The following is a 20,738-nucleotide window of genomic DNA, read 5'->3' on the forward strand; positions in this document are numbered from 1 at the left end:
GGGGCAGGCCTCCTTAATGCAGCAACTGTCCAAGACTTCAGGCAGAAGGCCTTCTTACTGAGTCTCACTTACTGAGAGCCACAGCACAACAGCACTCTGCCTACCTGTGATTCCCTTAATGCCTCTGAGGTATTGTAACTAGGAGCCATTGGCAGGCTTCCTAATATATAGACTTTGTGTTCCAGTTGAGGGTTGCGATATATTTCAATACTGTTGTGACATTTTGATTTCTTTTTGGCCAACTTAACTTTATTATGAAAATTAAGTAGGTTATAAGTTGTTGGTTTTTTTGTTTTGTTTTTAAAGTAAGTAAACAAGGAAATATTTTAAAAAAAACTTAATTCACTATCCCAGTGCATATTTTTTCCAGTTTTGAATGTTTTTAATTCTTGCGGTCATTACCTTTTTTTCATCTGCCTTGTATTCTTGGTAGATTTTGAGTGGGGAGAAAAGATACTCTAATGTCTTGATGTAAGTTCACAGGTTTATGAAATGCCATTAAGGCAAAGCACTTTGAATAATTCATGACCATTTATTTTCTTCCTTTTGACGATACACGTTTTTAATGAGCATACAATATGTGTTGCAGAAGATCACACTGATTAATATTCTGCACAATATTTCCTGCAATGGCCAAATCCCATTAATCTTTTCCTAAGACAGCGAAAAGAATTCTGGGAAGATACTACTTGACTGGGAAAGAATGCTGTTGGTTCTCAGCAATATTTTAGCCACAGTTGGTTGTGTGTGTGTGTTTTAAAGAAAGTTTATGGCAGAATTGTTCACATCACAGGAATGCAAACTGTGTCCCAAACTGAACAGAGGATGCTTTCAAATTTAAATAGAGGGATTGCAAAAATACAAGTGAGATTTTGGCTTTGGCAAACTCCTCAGGTTTAAATGTTATTATTTATTTCATTTCCTATGTTGCATATATTAACAAAAACCTGTTAAAACAATTGCATATATATAGCAATCAAAAACTACTACATGTTCATACAGTTGAACACGTTGCGAGTCGAATGTTTGGCTCCTGAACGCCACAAATCCGGAAGTGAGTGTTCCAGTTTGCGAACCTTCTTTGGAACCTGAACGTCCAATGGGACTTCCGTGGCTTCCGATTGGCTGCAGGAACTTCCTGCAGCCAATCGGAATCCGCACCTTGGTTTCCAAATGTTTTGGAAGTTGAATGGACTTCTGGAACGGATTCTGTTCGACTTCCGAGGTACCACTGTATATAAAAACATTTTTAATTCAGTGCACATACTGACCAGGATAAAATTGTCTAAACCTTACTGGTGTATATCTTGCACTGTGTATAAAAGCAACACAGATACCTTCATTTTTAGACTCCACTTGGGAGCTTGGCTGTGGACCCTCCTATGAGGTGCACCTATGTGGGGATTCTCACAATAAGCTCTGTGACACACCTCTGATTTCTAAACCGGTCTCAAGAGAAACAGACCTCCCTGAGGAGCTGAGTGCTATGCTAATTCACCTGTCCCAAATGAATACTGGATTTTGACGTTTACTGACTTTTGTGGAAAGAAGCTGTGGGGAATATCAGCCACAAGTACCTATAAATTATCTCTCATATCATATTTAACAATGTTAAAGGAACCTACTTTGCTGATGGTTCTCTCGCCATCTGTAGCCCTTTGCAAACACCTCTTCTCCTGTCCCCGATGCCTTGAATAATGCTGGTGAGACGAATCCACTCGCATTACGGTATCCGTATATGAAAACACAACAGAAATTGAATGAAACCGTTTTCAAAGTAGCAATTTGCAAACCAAATAGCACCAAATTTGGTTGCAGAGCTTGCAAGATGTGCTGGAGTTTTTTGATCAAACAGTTCCTTGCTTCAGCAGCTCTTCCAGGATGAAGTTGACTTTTAAAATTAAAAAACTGGGGCTATTTGATTACTGTGTAATACTCAGTCAGCCTCTAGCAAGTACAGTGTTGAGCTTCTGGGGTTGTATTTTCATTTTGTGGCATGTCTCTTAAGATTAAGAGCAGGGTACAGATGATGCCAGACGCGGGTGGCGCTGTGGGTTAAACCACAGAGCCTAGGACTTGCCGATCAGAAGGTGGGCGGTTTGAATCCCCACGACGGGGTGAGCTCCCATTGCTTGGTCCCTCCTCCTGCCAACCTAGCAGTTTGAAAGCATGTCAAAGTGCAAGTAGATAAATAGGTACCACTCTGGCAGGAAGGTAAACGGTGTTTCCATGCGCTGCTCTGTTTGCCAGAAGCGGCTTAGTCATGCTGGCCACATGACCCAGAAGCTGTATGCCGGCTCCCTCGGCCAATAAAGCGAGCTGAACGCTGCAACCCCAGAGTTGGCCAAGACTGGACCTAATGGTCAGGGGTCCCTTTACGTTTACCTTACAGATGATGCCGACTGTAGCCTTTGTTTATGCATCATGGTATGAACTTTGCAAAAGCCTGGCTTTTGGCCCATGCAGTCTCCCTCTTGATCCATTCAACTGAGTCTGAATGATGGTGGGAAGGCGCTCATTTCTTGATTAGTGCAGGGTTGTACCTTGGGTTTGTGTCTGGGTTCTCCTGCATGTGAAACATGAGCCTGTTCCACCTGGCTCCCCCTGCATCATTTGTGCTCCTGGTGTCAGTGATTGAATCTTAGGGTTGTGGGAAGGCAAATGTCCTATATGTCTGATACATGGCTGAGAGGGTAGGCACTTGCAGTATAGAGTGTTTTGTCCAGGCATGCAAAAAATGAGTGGGGCCATTTCCCCCATCTCCTCCTGGGGGTGGGGGAGGTTAAACCTCCATGCTTCCAGACCAGAGCCACTGAAGGTAGCTGCTGATAATTGACATTTCCATGGCTGCACTTGTTGCATGTCTTGACGTCTCCTTTTGACTGCTTGTGAAAAAAGTATTTTCCTACCTGAATGGCCCTTGAACTTTGTTGCAAGAAGGACTATGTTGTGGGTGGGGAAGCATATGTGCTGGTGTGTGTGTGTGTGTGTGTGTGTGTGTGTGTGTGTGTGTTTATTATCCTATTATTGGCTCCGTCCTTGTGTGGGCAGGCATGTGGGCATCATTGCAAACACAGTTCCCGATTACTATTTATTAATTTCTGAATCACTTTCCCCATATGTCTCAATACTATTTATAAACATGCCATAAAATAAAGCTGCAAATACCGTTTAAAATAGTACAAAAAACAACAACACCACAGTTGAGGGTAGGTTTAAAAACAGAACAAAATGAAGACCTAAAACAGAGACCTTTTCACCCCACTAGCAAAGCTTGCCAAAGCAAAAACGTCTCAACAGGGATGCTGTTCAACAGAATTGGTAGGCAGACACTGAGGGAGTCCTATTGTTTTTATGCTTCTCTCTCTCTCTCTCTCTCTCTCTCTCTCTCTCTCTCTCTCTCTCTATTTTCTGGGTTGTGTCTTCCCCCCTTCCATCCATTCCACTGACCAGGGCTGGCCCTACCATTAGGCAGAGTGAGATGGCTGCCTCAGGCAGCAGATGATGAGAGGCAGCTGTGGTAGGCCTCTGGCTGTTGCTCCTGAGCCCCACATCCTCTTTTGGTGAACAGAGCTGCATATAGCACACAGCTCCCTGTCCTGGGGCCCTAACCCATCCCACTGGAGAACACTATCCTGTCTTGAAATAAGAATTAACCTGCCAGACCAGTTGGCATCTGAACATGGAATGATGAGGAGGCACCATCTTTACCTCAGGCAGCACAGTGTCCTAGGGTGGCCTTCCTGCTCACAAAGGAGCAGCATATACCTCCTCCTGGCCTGGCCCCATTTGAGTAGAAGATTGCTCTGTTAATCCTTCTACTTGTGGTTTCCTCCCTCAGTTGCTGACTTGAACGTTCGTGAGTTTTATATTTTTATTATAACCCGCTTTCAGCCTTCACAGTAGATGATAGCAATCATAATAGTAATGTCAGTTTCCCGTCACAATGTTCTTGTTACAGTAATGGTTGCAATATAGTTCCAACTCAGTAGAGGGCACACTTTACTCTCTCTGCGTCTCTCTCATACACACAAACTTTTTAAAAATCCCCGTTCAGTCCTCTGGAGGAAGGGAGAATCTAAGCCAATGAAATTAGCCTTTGTTAATCAAATATTTAATCAAGCCCACTCTGCTAGGCCTAAACAAAAGGTAGAGTGTGGCCAGCAGACAGCTTTGCAAGTGCTAAAGCAAAACTTGGGCTGAATGTGAAAGGCTGGAAATGAATAAGATTTTCCTTTGCCAAAAAACAAAACAAAAAGAGACACAAAAGGCTAGTGTTTCTGGCCACCCCTTTTTAATATGGTTACAATGGCTTGGTGACTAAACCAATATGTGGGCCTGTGAGTTTCTGATATGGTTTTGGAGGAGCCATAGCCTCTCATCTTCTCACATGGGAGTCACTGCAGCATGGCTCCATCTCACAACACCTATAGGTCTTGGCTCAACACATATTGCTGTCTGAGGTGAAGGACAAGACTGCCTCCACTGTTCCATATATAGTGGTTAACTGGGCCAGCAACTGATTAAAAAAAGACAACAACAGCACTATCAGTAGAGCTGCATTTTCTACTGCATTTGAGGGCAGTAGACTAGTTTAAGGGCACAGGGCATGGCACACACGACTCTGCCCTCCAGCACCTTGCACTAATCCCTGCCTCCTGCACTGGCCATCAAAGGCAACTGCCTCAGTCTACCTAATGGTAGGGCTTGCCCTGAAATTTAATGTTGGAAGCCCAGGATACATGGGACAACTGTTGTGCAGTTGCTCTTCATACCAGTGTTGCCCCTGCGGGAAACTGATTTATCGCTCGCAGAGTGGCAGGAGGTTCCTTTCACATGGTCTGGGATCCTGACATTACCTTTATCATGTGGGAAGCTGCCATGTGGCTTCATTACCATGAGATAATATGAGTTGGGGGTCATAAATGTGAAAACCAAATGATGTTTGCCTAGGTTGGGCCAAGTTATGGCTAATTATTAGTGATGAGAGTCCAGGAGCCTCACTGATGGTCCTTTGGCACCAATAGCTCCTATTTCTAATAGTTATGTAGAAGAAGGAGCCACCAACTCAGAAAAGTGGGTTGGGGGTAAATGGTCTTGTACTGGTCTCTTAGAAGCAGCTAGAAAAGACTAGATGGCAAAAGCCTGGGGTAATAAACAGTGTATTTCAGCTGTTTGTCATAAATGACCAAACATGGCTGCCCCTCTGGGAAAAACTGGGGGAGGCAGCCATGTTTTCCCCTGTAGAATTCCCTCTTGAGCAAGGGAATGCCATCAAGCTCTGTCCCTTCTATGAGGACTTACTTTATCTGATTCAAAGCAACAAAAGACCTGCACACCAGCTACTGCAGGCTTTGAGCGGATGGAGCATTATAAAATGGCGGGTGGGGAAGGTTCTTTAAAAATAGAAGCAGTGCTGGTTTTCCTCATGGCTGCTGATTCTAAGGGGGACTAAAGGGTCAACATAGGTTGGCGTGGGTGGGTCTGATTGGGAATCTGTGGGTTCCTCCTCCATCTCTAAGGTACATATGCTGCCTCCATCATGACATAAAACATAGCCATCATTGCACATGACCACTGATATCCTTACCCTGCAGGAATGTGCCTAATCACCTGGTTGATAGCCATCACTGTATCTTGTGGTAGCGATGCCCACAGATTTAACTGTGTGCTGAGTGAATAAGTCATTCCTCTTTGTCCATCCTGAATCTCACAACATTTGGTTTTGTTGGATGACCCTATTGGGCTCTAGCATTATGAGGGGGGAGAGGAGAACCCTCTATCTGTTTTGTCTGCACTGTGCTTAATTTTGTACACCTCTGCTGTGTTCTCCCCTTTTCCCTCCCCACCCCCGAGCTATAAAGAAGCCATACATTGCAACCATTTTTTGCAGAGGAGTGTTGCTCAAGCCCCTTGATCTATTTGGTCACCCTCTTCTGCCCCATTTCCAGCTCTTGAAATAGCCTTTTTGGGGGGTTGTGGCTGTGCATTATGGACTCACGCGCTCTGGATGGGAGCGTCACAAAATGGTTTAGGCTTTCAATCAGCACCGGTAATAGCTTCACATCAGTGTCATCATCGCTAAGATCATCACCAAACGTGTGTGGGAGTGCAAGAAAAGCAGCAGAGCCTATAAAATGCATTACGCTGAAGGTATGTTTGAAAAACATTAAGATCTGTGCAATCAGTCAAAGAGCCGTTTCCAATTCCAGGGTGGAATTACATGTTCCATCATGGTCTGGCATAAGGATGTGTTTCTAAGTGGCTTTTCACTGCACAGGATTACAGATGCTCAGGAATCACGACTTTTGATGCTGAAGCCTTTCCAGTCGGCGTTCAAGAGAATGGAAGGGAGGCGTATTCACTGCTTTTAAAATGTTAAAGTTTAAGAGGTTGTTTATTATAATTGGGGCTGAGGTTGGAGGTAGAGGAATCCATGGGCACGCATGGGTATTTGCAGATCCCTTGTCACTGACAGCTCCTAGGGTGAACTGCATTCAGTAAAGGCTGTTCAAAATGACAGGCCTGTCCTACCCAAGGAAATAAAACATGGGGGTGGGTGGGAACTGTTAGCATTTTTATTAAAACCAGGCAGGCAGGCTGAACAGAGATGAGAATTCCTCGCAGTTGTTAACACCATAAAAAACCTGTAAGGATTATATGGCACCCTCAGTCATGATACAGAATAATATTTTATACAGTTCCCCTCATATCATTGTGCTGTTTCCTCTGATTCTGTCAGGTGAATGTACCTGAACTACTCTTCCCCCCCCCCCCCAAAAAAAAGAGGAAGAAAAGAAAAAGGAGATAATCAGGGTAAGGTTTTCTAACCTGGGTTGAACTCTAGAAAGGAGCAAGCAGCGATTCTGAAGCATGATTCAGTTTGAACTGGGGGCTTTACAAATGCACTTTTGATCTCCCAAACTGGGCTCCTTCAGGAGGAATGGCAGGACATGAATGAATAAATGAATGTTTAGCTCTTGTAAGATATCTGTAAAGTTATTTATTTAAAGTTAAACACTGGTATAGGTATAAACAAATACATACTGCTTTTAATGAAAGGCAAACTATTATTTGTGGTTATGTGAGCAACAATCCCTCATGTTGTCTGTGCAGTTCTGCATAAGTACAGTGGGGGGGGGGAGAGAGATCCTGAGTCTCTTTTTCACCTTTCCTTCTTTTCGAAAGCAGAGGACACAATTTATCAAGTGTAAGTGCATGAAATCCTTTAATTTCAATGAAAGAATGAAGGTCATGTTTAAATCTCTCCCACTGGATTAATGTCTTTTGGAAGGCTGTCTTGAGAACTTCAGTACTTGCCATGCCTACTTTAGCACTTTGTCTACTCCCACTTTGACATACAGCCCTCCAAGGGTTGACAGTGGGTCAGTTTGGCCCTTGGCGCTCCAAAAAGGTTAGCTACCTCTACTATAGACGATGGTGCCGATTGTAATCTCCTTTACTACATGCCATTGTATTTTGCTGAGGCTAGATGTTAAGCTGGTCATTTTCATAGAATCATAGAATTGTAGAGCTGAAAGGGACATTGAGGGTCATCTAGTCCAGGCCCCTGCAATTCAGGAATCTCAGCTAAAGCAATTGAGGTGTAGCCTATTTCTCTTAGAAACCAAAAAGTTTCAATCCTGTCTGTCTGTCTTCTTCTTCAGGTACAAAGGTTTCAAAGGTAACTGCTCCATCTCGTTTATTGAACAGTTCAAGGTCCTCCACCTATGTAATAAATACTGTGAGATGCTGGGACTGAAACCCCTTCAAGCCAGCGGTCAGAAGCAGAGGAAGCCAGCAGCCCCCAAAGTCAAGGCACTGCCAACCTCAAGTACTGTAAAGAAAACCGCGGTCAGCACACAGACTGCCAAGAGAACATAGGAACTTGTTTCCTCCCAAAAGAGACATTTCTCATTCTCATCTTTGTAGAATGGACCTCTCTAGAAATACACACTGTACTTTCTGGAACCGAACACTCCAGCAGTGGGGCTCTCTCAGAGCGTTCAACATTCTGCAAGAAGAAAGTGGATAGTCTAGGACACGCGAACGTTTGAAAAGATCAGCACCCCCAATACCAAGCATAACCATTCACATAGACTGCCTAAATGGACTGGGGGGCATTATTTGCACAATCTATCTTTTTGGAAGGCTGTGCAGGACTTAGGCCTTTTGGGAAAATTGCATTTTTAGTAGATTTCTTCCACATAACTCAGCTGCTAGGTAAATCTATAAATATATGTAGGACGTTTCAACCCACGTGAGGTAAAAGCTACACACTCCGGAATGCGTGAACCTGCTTCGCCTGCCTCTTTTTACTCAAATGAAGAACTGCTGTTTCTAGAAGTTTCCGAAAGCTGGCTTCTCAGACATGCATAACAGGTGCCGGATGCAACGAAGCATATGAGGGATTCACCTGCGGGCCTTAGGCATTTGGGTTGTTGGTTTTTTTTTGCACTGGTTTTCAATATTATAAGTTATGTCAAAGATATAATGTAAAACAACACAGTGGCATTCACCAGGTGACCTGGGGACTGTGTGGAGCCCACAATGTCTTTATCCTTTAATCATACCCCTAATTTAGCCTTCCGCTGACTTTTGTATAGCAACGCATCATGTCTCCTCTGCTAGATGATTTTAACTGTCTAATCTGTGGCTGTTATGAAGAAGTGTGTGAGAAAAACGAGAGAGAGAAATGGGTGTGGGAGTTGTGGGAGTGTGTGTGTGTCTGTGGGTGACATCAGTGGTTAGAGAAGGCTTCCATGATGCAGAGTAGAGAGTTATTGCTGCATTTGTGAGACTTATAACCAAAGAAATAAGAGCCATGTTAATCAGACTGAAGGTCTCAGTGCTGTGTCCTTCCCTAAGAATCCCCACCCCCAGCCTAGCAAACCGTATTCTGTGGTTTAGTGCCTTTAAACATGATTGAAGCTCGACTTGAACCTTGCAGGAAAGGGTGGGGACTGCCTGTTCAAAATGTGTGTGTGTGTGTGTGTAAGTGGATGTTACAAATCTGACATCATTTTCTTTCATTGGATTTCAAAGTACGTAGATCTGCAGCAGTAGTTCATTTCATTATACCTGAAGCCCATTAAGATATTTCCTATATTTCACCCACCCACCGACAGTTTCCAGGTCAATACCCCTGTACTAGAATAATGGTTTTGTTTCCTAATTATTTGCACAGTAATAATAATGCTTGTTATACTCCATGTTTTTCTCCAATTAAATTCCTACTGAAACAAGACTTAGCATTGTGAACATGTTGATAATTCGCCTGATGCTGTGAAGGAGTGTACCAACCATTTCTAGGACCCCCCCCCGCCCCCGCTCAGTTAATGATAACCAATTCATCAGCAGGTTTTTCCTGTTAAAGGCCTGGCTCCTGTTCATAGGAAACTTTGAAGTCCAAGGGTGAGGAACCTCTAGCTCACAGGCCAAAATTAGTGTCATCAGCACCACGCTCTAACCAGCTGAGCTTGACCCACCAGAGGTTCACATTTCCCCCAAACCACACCCACCTTCCCGTCATATGTGAAGTCAGGTGTGAGGCAGGTGGAGATGCAGCTACCTGTGTACAATAGGGAAGCAGCGCATTCCCACCTGTGCATTAGGAAGGGAAGGCAGGCTTTGACTCTACCACCTGTCAAATTTGGGCCATGAGGCTAGGATCTGATAAAGGTCTGGCCTACAAAGCCCCACCTCTGCTTTAAATGTCCTTGAAAGCATTGACTTCTCTCGATAGCTCAGTTGGTAGAGCATGGGGCTCTTAATCTCAGGGTTATGGGTTTGAGTCCCACGTTGGGCAAAAGATTCCTGCATTTCAGAGAGTTGGGCTAGAGGACCCACGTGGTCCCTTCTATGATTCTATGATACTATAAGTATGTCATCCTATTGAATATGTGTCAAACAAGTCTGGAGGGTTGTATTAATGGAGTTGTGCCGCAAAGGCATTATCTGTGGACCATGTGCTCATCTTTTTGTCCCACACTTATATCTGAAATGGGACGTGGGCGGTGCTGTGGGTTAAACCACAGAGCCTAGAGCTTGCCAATCAGAAGGTTGGCGGTTTGAATCCCCGCGACGGGGTGAGCTCCCGTTGCTCAGTCCCTGCTCCTGCCAACCTAGCAGTTCGAAAGCACGAAATGCAAGTAGATAAATAGGTACCACTCCGGCGGGAAGGTAAACGCCGTTTCCGTGCGCTGCTCTGGTTCACCAGAAGCGGCTTAGTCATGCTGGCCACATGACCCGGAAGCTGTACGCCGGCTCCCTCGGCCAGTAAAGCGAGATGAGCATTGCAACCCCAGAGTCGTCTGCGACTGGACCTAATGGTCAGGGGTCCCTTTACCTTTATATCTGAAACAGGTTTTGCAGGTTCTTGAATTAGTACATGAGCCCCAAACTTGTTTACTAGGGGTGGCAGTGTGATGCATATACGCCTCAAAGGAAACCGGTCCTATTTCTTATGTCTTCAGCTCTGAAATAACTACTGCAAGTTGTGCCAACTTCAAACCTGACAAAATAGCTCATCTCGACAGGATAGCAAGTAAGCAGCATGTGCAATATGTTTCTATGGGATCCCAATATTGGCACATCTCCATTCAAATTTTGCTACAAACGCATTCGTTCAGAAACAAAATATGACCTGCAAAATGCATTAAAGTAATGTGAGCATCAATTCATAAAAATGGAATTAATCATTATTATTGATTCAATTGAGGGCCAGCCTGCTGTTGTAATTTGAGACCAAAACTTGGTTCCCCATCCCTGCTCTAAGCAATCAGCTCCTTTTAAAATCCATATGAATATTGTTCCACATGCCACTCTAAATGCACTGTTGACCTTGTACCCTATGCACAGAGGCAATGTGGTTCTTTTTTGTTAGAAGAGCTTTGTATGGCTATAAGCAGCGGTTGGAAAGGACCTTCAAGATCGCTAATCCAGCGCTCTGCACTGAAATAGGATTCATCACAGTGCACTAATTATCCCTGCCAGATGTGCTAAAATATACACAAATAATTTCTGTTTCAGATTCCTGTTTGTGCCTTTCAGCTGGTCCCTGTTGCCATCTAACTGAAAAGGATAATTTGCTGGGACAGAATTTTAAGAGAGGAAGCCTCAGTGGGAGGTGTGGGTCAGCTGCAGAACAAGTTTGATTCATTAATCAAAATCCTAGCAAGTGTCTTTATCGACAAGTGCTGCAATCAGTTGCCATGACAATAGGCAGCACCACAGCCATTTTCCAGGCAGGATAATAATAATAAAAAACCAGCTGTGGGGGCTCATCAACCTGGTTCAGAACGTCTTGGCATTTGAGGGAGTCACATCAATTTCATGCAAACTTCCCAAACAAAAGGATGTTTCTTTTTTCTTTCTTTTAAAAAGGATCCCCCTAGTTCAATGTTATTTTATCTAGTCTCCACAAAGTATTTATTTTATTTCATAAAATGTATATGCCACTCGATTGTAAACAAAAATAATCAAAGTTATAATGAAATTATCATTTAAAGCAACTGTGTAAAACTTTGAAAAGTAATCAAAATCAACTAGAAGCTAAAACCCAGATTAAAACAGCACACTATATATTTGGATAGGCTTTCCTCAGCAAATCATTTTTTTAGCAGGCACCAAAAAGTGTACAGCAAAGGTACTTTTTTGTCAATCAGCAGGGAGTTCCAAAGTCTGGGGGCTCCCACAAAAAAAACAAAAAAAACAGTTTCTTTCAAATGCAGAACAAGTATTATGTGGCACCTGTAACACTTGCCAGTTCTGCAGATCAAAGTGCTTTAGTGGGCATATATGGGGTAAGGTGATTTTGCAGGTAAACTGGTCCCAAACTGTAATGGGTTTCATGTGACCTCCGCAGGGCACAAGCCTGAACAGTGTGTATGAAGGTTCTGGGCTACCCAGACAACAAGACCCCCCTCTCAGCCTTGCTAGTGTGGTGCAAAGGAAAGCAGAGCAATACGTTTGGCACCAGCTTGACTGCAGGAGTTGCTGGAAAGAGGCATACAAGGTGCTATCCAACTGTCTTAGGGACTCCAATCCAGATTTGTAGGGTTTACTCCTTAGCCTTTTCTGCATCTGAAGATATCCCGCAAGGCAGTGGGGATTTAGGATAAGGTTACCAGACATCCCGTTTCCCGGGGACAGTCCCCAGATTTACAAATCAGTCCCGACAAAATCCTATCATTCCTATAGAAGCTGAAAAGTGTCCCTGGATTCATTGAAAAAAATCTGGTAACCTTAATTTAGGATGAGTTTTCCCACTCCTAGATGGACTCCCTTCCCCTTACTTCCCTCTATAGCACATGCAGAAACCGCCTTCTTGACTATTGGAACCACTATTGATCTTGTCCCTTCAATTTGCCAGAGCATGTCTTCACATGGAGGGGAAGTCCCTGACTCACTGAGGGTTTGAGACCCATTGGCTAACTTCACCTGGTCTAGCTGGCCAGTCAAAGCCATTCCTGGGGTGTGGCCACTGTCGCACGCTGACAGCTTCTAGGAGCCACAGGTGAGAGCTGGGTGCAAGGAAGCAGTTGTGGATGGAGTGTCCCCCACCAAAGGTCCTGCCCCTCCCCTAACACCCCAGATTTAATGGAGGAAATCCTTGGCCTTGAAGCAAATCTGCAACCACAGCAGGTCTCTGAGCAAAGGTGTTATATGCTGACAAGGTCTCACTGCCAGCAATTCAATCCCACATGCTGCTCTGGACTGCCCTGAGGATCTGTGGGAGATACGTGGTGGGAAAATTTACTCAGCTGACTAATATTTACTCTTTCTTTGACACTAGAGAAAGTCTCCCATAGCACAGTCCCTTTGCATTTAACACTGAAGAAGAAGAAGAAGAGTTTGGATTTGATATCCCGCATTATCACTACCCTAAGGAGTCTCAAAGCGGCTCACATTCTCCTTTCCCTTCCTCCCCCACAACAAACACTCTGTGAGGTGAGTGAGGCTGAGAGACTTCAAAGAAGTGTGACTTGCCCAAGGTCACCCAGCAGCTGCATGTGGAGGAGCAGAGATGCGAACCCGGTTCCCCAGATTACGAGTCTATCGCTCTTAATCACTATACCACACTGGCTCTCTGCAACCTTATTGTTACAACAAAAATGCTTTAAAACAGAACAGAACAACAGCATTTAAATATTTCTCAAATATGTGTAGCTGGTTAGATCTCTACATAGAGCAGTGCAGTGTATGCCCCCCAACTAAGGTAAGCCCAAAATATGAGCCATGCAAGGGACAGAGGCAGAAGGTAACCACAAAAAACACAGATAAATTGCCAAGATCAAAGAGGGGGGAAATCGGTTAAAAAATGTTAGAAAGAGTACGAATTAATTTTGGTTAAAAATCAATGGCAGTGAAGCAGGACAAATCTTGGGGAGAAGGCAGAGCATTCCCGTGATAAAGTGCCACAGTGACAAATGGGAAGGAATCACGATAAGTCAGGGTTTAAATGAAAAGATTAGAGCCAGCGGAGAGCATGAAGGAGAAACAGGGATGAGAAAGAGGAGAGATTGAGAAGTAATGACGAAATGGGCCATCGACTTTGGGCATAATATCCAGTATGAATCTTGGTCAAAATTATGGAATCAGAATTTAAAATTTACAGCATGTATGGCCTTAAAAGAAAATGTAATGAAAATGATGTATAGGTGGTACTTGACTCCAGTAAAATTGCCCAAAATGTATAGGATGAAAAATAAATTATGTTGGAAATGTAATGAAAAGGATGGAGATTTTTACCATATGTGGTGGACTTGTGATAAGGTGAATTTTTTTTGGAAATGGTCTATAATGAACTAAAAAAGATTTTCCCCAAAAAACAGAAGCGTTTTTGCTTGGGTTGATGGGAGAAGAGATTACAAAAGTAGACCAAAGACTATTTATGTATGCCACTATTGCAGCAAGAATTTTGTTAGCTCAAAGGTGGAAATTACAAGAATTACCAATGATTGAGGAGTGGCAGATGAAGATGATGGACTATGCGGAGCTAGCCAAACTGACTGTGAGGATCCAGAACCAAAGTGACCAGATATTCCAGAGAGATTGGAGTAAATTTATTGAATATTTAAGGGATCGTTACAAAAATGTGAAGACACTAGCAGGACTGATATTAACCCTGAACACAATATAAAAATGCTATCTGACCATGGATAAATAGAAGGATTTGATATGTACTGAAGTACAGAAACTGACAGTAGAAATGCATATGTAATTTATTAAGAAATTGGAAACCAGCTGAAGGGAGGGAGGGAAGTCACGAGCAAATGTTTCAGAATGGTTATTATAATGTTGTAATATTTTATGTTTTTAAATGAAAATAATAAAAATTATATTATAAAAAAAGAGAGAAAGGGGAGAGATTGGAAAATTTAAGAGAAGACAGGATAGATGGAAAGACAACTAGAGAAGAAGAAACCTGGAGATGAGAAAAAGAGTTCAGCCCATGGAGTAGCTTTCATGGAAGCAAAAGCATGAAATGGCAAGACAAAGATTGTACATAAGGGCGATGTTGCCAGAGATAAAGGACCGTATTTTAGATCCTGGAGGCAGATGGTTGTCTCCCCCCCTTCCCCCCGATCAAATATGGTATGATGGAAGGATGATTGCCAGTGGTGTATAAACAAGTAAACACTCATCATAAGACTGTCTCTGTAGCATTTGTAGACCTGGGTAGTACTTCAAAAACTTGCAAATGTTGTTGGGCCAGAGATGAAAGGAGACAAACAGAACAAAGCAGCAGATTCTCTGGGCATTTTTTTAATGGAACAAATTCATAACACCGTAAGAGCAGCCTGACGGATACGATCAATGACCCGTCTAGTCCAGCATCTTCTCACAGTGGCCAACCAGATGCCTGTGGGAAACTTGGAAGCAGGACCTGAGAAGAAGAAGAAGAAGAAGAAGAAGAAGAAGAAGAAGAAGAAGAAGAAGAAGAAGAAGAAGAAGAGTAGTAGTAGTAGTAGTAGTTTGGATTTGATATCCCGCTTTATCACTACCCTAAGGAGCCTGGGACGCGGGTGGCGCTGTGGGTTAAACCACAGAGCCTAGGACTTGCCGATCAGAAGGTCGGCGGTTCGAATCCCCGCAAAGGGGTGAGCTCCCGTTGCTCAGTCCCTGCTCCTGCCAACCTAGCAGTTCGAAAGCATGTCAAAGTGCAAGTAGATAAATAGGTACCACTCCGGGGGGAAGGTAAGCAGCATTTCCGTGCGCTGCTCTGGTTCGCCAGAAGCGGCTTAGTCATGCTGGCCACATGACCCGGAAGCTGTATTAAAAGCCAATAAAGCAAGATGAGCGCCGCCACCCCAGAGTCAGTCATGACTAGACCTAATGGTCAGGGGTCCCTTTACCTTTACTTAAGGAGTCTCAAAGCGGCTAACATTCTCCTTTCCCTTCCTCCCCCACAACAAACACTCTGTGAGGTGTGTGAAGCTGAGAGACTTCAGAGAAGTGTGACTAGCCCAAGGTCAGCCAGCAGCTGCATGTGGAGGAGCGGGGAATCGAACTCGGTTCACCAGACTACTGCTCTTAAGCACTACACCACACCACACAAGAGCATTCTCCCATCCTGTGATTTCCAGCAACTGGTGTTCAGAAACATGACAGCCTCCTAATATAGAGACAAGAGCATAGCCATTGATAGTTTTTTCCTCCACGAATTTTTCTCATCCTCTTTTGAAGCCTCCCAAGTTTGCACTAAATGCACACATGATTTATTTAAAGCAGAAACGCTGCAATAGCTTCTCTGAGTCCAAAGAGAAAATTAGACAATTCTGGCTTGCAAACGTTTTAGTCATCCTGTCCAAAAGTTCCTCTAATCTGCCAAGGCACTGGACAATGCAGGGTTGCTTCTGTGCAAACTTTTGTCTCCGTGCCAAAGGGCAACTTCAGCAAATGGCAGATTGAAGGACGTAGCCCTACAATTGGAACGAATAATAGATGTACAAAAAAAAGATCCCCCCTTCCTTTTCTAATCAACCTTACATGCACATATGTACAGTTTCCAATACAAAGCATAATAAGAGCTCAGAAATATTATTCAGCTCCCCCAGCAAGCTGAATGTTGGAAAACTCTGCATTTGATTTAATTTAATTCTACTTTTAGGTGTTAATTGTTATCATTGCTCATCTTATGGGTTTTACAATTATCACACACCACTTCAAATTCCAAATTGGGTGGCCAGTATGTGCACATTTTAAAGAAATTAAAAATTAAAACACAGAGCGTCAGTGCTGCAAGTTCAATGGAAGCAATATTAGTGCTTTGGTCAGACCACACCTGGAATACTGTGTCCAGTTCTGGGCACCACCATTTAAGAAGGATGTTGACAAGCTGGAACATGTGCAGAGGAAGGTAACCAAGATGACCAAGGGTCTGGAAACCAAGCCTTATGAGGAACGTTCGAAGGAGCTGGGTATGTTTAGCCTGGAAAAGAGGAGACTGAGAAGAGATATGATATCCATCTTCAAATATCTCAAGGGCTGTCACACGGAAGAGCTTGTTTTCTCCTGCTCCGGAGGATCGGACTCAAACCAATGGATTCAAGTAACTAGAAAGGAGAATCCAGCAAAACATCAGGAAGAACATTCTGACAGTAAGAGCTGTTTGACAGTTGGTCTCGAGGTGGTGGACTCTCATTTCATGGAGTTTGGATGGACATCTGTCACAGATGCTTTAGTTGAGATTCCCGCATTGCAGGGGTTTGGACTAGACCCTTCCAACTCTACAATAAGAAGGAAAATGCACTTACCCACCTATGAATTGGCTGATTTGAATGCAGCTAAAAACAACAGAGATATCTCTCAATAGCAGGCTTCCTCCAGGATGTGTTGCAACTGTCGGGCACATTTGTTAAATGTTGTATTTGGATGTAGCAAGTTGTTGTTTTGAAACATGAGATGGCAGCATTATGGAACATAATGGCTACCCCCAGCTTAGAGCAGGACGGCAATTATGGTGCCCTGCTAAATTGGCCAAATTTGGAAGCACCCGTCCAGCATTTGCAAAGCTCCAATTAAAAAGTTCAGGGTTTCCTTGCTTCCTTGCCTTTTGTTTTTGCTGCTGAAATTTGAGTTTGGGCACACACAACACACATCCAGCAATACATGCCCACCTGATGCAAGTCCACACCAACCTCTCGTCACTTGGCTCCTTCTGCAAGCTCTGAAAGGTTGCTGGGGTTGCAGTCTTGATGTTCCTCCCATTAGCTTTTGTGAAAGGGGCCTTTTTGAAAAGCACACCCAAAATTAACTGCAGCTACGGTGATTAAAGCTTTTAGAGACTTCGTTCCTTGTACATACAATAATGTGGGCGTGCAACTTATGGTGATTGGAGGGCCTTATAGGTGACAGTAAGAGAATATTCACTGGTTTTGCAAATCTTACTCCCAACCTGCCTGTTCGCTGCTGAATGAAAGAAATAATTACTGAGCAAAATCAACTAAGGATGCTTGCATTTAGTACCTGGAACCTGGGTAGTTCTAAACAATCCAGGACGAAAAAAGTAGGGGAAAGCATTTGTTGTTCAGTGTGAGCCACAAAACACTGGATGGATCCTGTTTTCAGCACTTGGGTTTATTCTACATACATAGAAATTATTAATGAGTATGCCTCAGCAGTGTGCAGCTAGGAAATTTTATTTTATTTTTAAATCCAAACTTCCATCATTATCATGTAAATAATGCAATACATTTTGAAATTAAAAAAAATAATAATATATGGGTGGGTGGGTGTCAAAGGAAATATATTTCCATACATACACATGGATATGTGCAGAGATATGTATAAAGAAAGAAGAAAAGAACATATATAATAAAATTCAGCAAGAAAATAATCTAATTAACACTGATATTGAATTAACACAAAAAGTGTAAATAAATTAATTAATGAAGAGATGACAAAAATGGAGGGGCGGGGGAGTATTTATCTGATCATTGGTCTGATCATTGACCTGCTTGTTGATCCCACCTTAATGTTAAACAATGTTCCCAGTAATATCATAAAATTTTAGAGTTGGAAGGGATCCCTGTCAGCATCGCCCTTGAGCCAGTGTCACCAACTGGACTCATCCACTCAGCCCCGACTGGGCTAGGCGAGCTGGGAGCACTTCCAGAGACCACCTTCTGCACAGGAACAGGTCAAAGTGCTGTGGACTCACAGCTTAGAGTTGTGAGCACCGGATTCACTTCCACAAGAAGACAGTCGTCACACAGCAGAGTATAGTAAAGTATAGCAGAGTATAAACGACTCGGAGAGCTTCTTTATTCTATCTACAACTATAATACACAACTATATACAGAGCTAAATGAGGTCTAAACTGAAATGCTGAACTGCACTGAGTGTCTGAAGCTGCTCTTAGCAGCAACCTTATCTATACACACGATCTCTCTCTAACACTCAGTCTCTCTCTCTCTCCCCGACACTTTGATGTGAGGCTGGAGCGGAATAAGTAGAGAGCAGAAACCGCCCCTCCTCTCTGAAGAATCAGCAGAGAACATCAGCATATTCTTGGATATGGGAGGGGTGAAATCTCCTCCCAAAGGTCATCTAGTCCAACTTCCTGCATTGCAGGAATCACATCTGACTAACGGCCAATGTACAATATACAAGCAATATCCGTAGAAATAAAAATACAACCTGAAACCACTAAAACAACTATATAAAATATACAAAAAGCAAATCAAACATGTACCAGAATGAACCAGGACACACAAAAAATGACTCTTGAGGGTAAGCATTATAAATATGACATGGTACATCGTGCAAATGTGTTCATTTTGCAAATTGCAGACTTTGTCACCCAAAGAGTTCTGCCCCGTAACCTACCAATCTTTGCTTCTGGAAACTTCTTGGCACCTAAGACTTCTAGTACATGGCCATGTTTAATGTGTGTGCATTTGTGTTGCATGTGCGTGTTGTAAAATGTACGTGGGGTGCGGGATCAGGAGTTTGGGGGTTATTTTCCTTGGCAACATATACAGACTCTACTGAATGGCAAGTAGACATCTTCCCGTTGTTATAGCAACCAATTAGTATGCATGCCTGTTTAGGAAATATGTGGATTTGAAAATTGGAGACTGGATTTCAAATTGGCCTTCTTTCTTGGTTTTGAAATCAGTTTCTTGCTTCAGTCGCTCCACCATGATGACCAAGAGTAGCTTACTCACCACTGAGTAGGCCGGATTTTCTGTATCTCTTACGTTAGATCTATTCTAGGCATCTGCATTACTTGAGGAATAAGGCTCTGAGATTCCAGTTCTCATTCATTGTCATCAGGCATCTCCCAATTCTATGGGAAAATATTCAGGGCTCCAGTCTCCCCAAGTACAGCAAAGGCAACTATAGGACAGATGGCATTCCTGGCAGCGCTGATTTTCATCCTAGGCTCAAGGCCAGATCCATTTTATATTATTTTTTTAAGGGAAGAAGCATTGGCTCTGTGGACATCCTTTTCGGGAAGGACTTGAGGGAAGTCAATTAAACAAAACAACACTTCTGAAATTGCACACGAGACAGGCAGTGGGGTGTTGACAAAACTGCCAACAGTAATGTATTAATGGCGGCCGGACCTGGAGTCTCAAGTGCAAAATAAAGGAAAGTATACGCAGCAACTATAATTAAAATGAATACGTGTGGTAAATTTTGCAGGAACAGTGCCTGACTTGAGAGCAGGCAGGAATCTCTTCTCCTGCCCGTGTGGCTTTTTGTCACATCTGAATTGGCAAATGCACTATTTCAAAGCTTCTAAAGTCTTCTGCTGTCAATGAACTTTTCCCACATCCATAAATATTAATTGCAAGGGGTTTTGGAGGGTTATTCTTGTGGGATAACAAGCCTCATATAACCAACATGCTCAAGTCCAGTTAATGCATGAAGGGGTTAATACCATAGCTTACGTTTCCTGCTAGGCTTCCTGCTATGTCACTTCCTCTTACCTTGGGAGGAAATAGGTAATCAAACCTAATGCTTCCCCTCCCAGTCTACCTGAGAAACTCAGGGTGTGAAGAGGTGTGAGCTGGTTGCTCTAGCTCAGCCACATGACTCACCGGCTAATAATCTAGGAACTTCTGCCATTTTGTAACAAAGCTAAGTTTTTCTGCTTGTGCACGTTTTCTGACTGATGTGTCAAAAATCACATTAATCTGAGCTTTGAAGATTTTGTAAGTAGTCCATTTTTTTAAATTTACCAAATGTGAGGTCTTTTTCTATTCTGGGGGAAGCGGGGAACCTTGGAACGGCCTGTTTTAAAAGTTTAACAGCCTATATTTCCATGTTTTACTTTGCTGCATATTTTGTGACTTTAAATCTCTGCTGGGGTTCCCTCACCAAACAGTACTTGCCCCAAACTTGGATCTTGGCCATCAGGAAATTCTCCTATCTATATCTATATCTATCTATCTATCATCTATCTATCTATCTATCTATCTATCTATCTATCTATCTATCTATCTATCTATCATCTATCTATCATCTATCTATCTATCTATCTATCTATCTATCTATCTATCTATCTATCTATCTATCTATCTCTATCTATTCTGCATCAACAATTCTAGGGCACACTTAAGCTCATTCAAGGTCTGTCAAGCCTACTTGTTACCCATCCAAACCACAAATGCCTCCATTTTCCCTGTGACTGCTCATTGCCAAAGACAGTCAGTAATGAAAATGTTTTTATGATCAGCCTCTGATTCGCCCAGAGGAACCCTTGGCTACCTCCCAAGAAACCC

General features: G+C 43.0%; 1 protein-coding gene and 1 long non-coding RNA gene across 2 annotated transcripts in view; both read left to right on the forward strand.

The window, feature by feature from the left end:
* Positions 1-9,247, forward strand: part of ALPK2 (alpha kinase 2) — a 68,330-nt gene extending 59,083 nt beyond the window's left edge. The window contains 1 exon segment of the mRNA XM_028749459.2: positions 7,668-9,247. Coding sequence (XP_028605292.2) covers positions 7,668-7,884 — 217 coding nt within the window. The 3' untranslated portion in view covers positions 7,885-9,247.
* Positions 9,248-19,926: 10,679 nt separating this feature from the next.
* LOC114606319 (uncharacterized) overlaps positions 19,927-20,738 on the forward strand; it is a 57,656-nt gene continuing 56,844 nt past the window's right edge. Inside the window, exon 1 of the long non-coding RNA XR_003708835.2 lies at positions 19,927-20,168. This is a non-coding gene — a long non-coding RNA (uncharacterized LOC114606319). The remainder of the gene's footprint in view (positions 20,169-20,738) is intronic.

Source organism: Podarcis muralis, chromosome 11 (genome assembly GCF_964188315.1).
Source record: "Podarcis muralis chromosome 11, rPodMur119.hap1.1, whole genome shotgun sequence".
NCBI lineage: Eukaryota > Metazoa > Chordata > Lepidosauria > Squamata > Lacertidae > Podarcis > Podarcis muralis.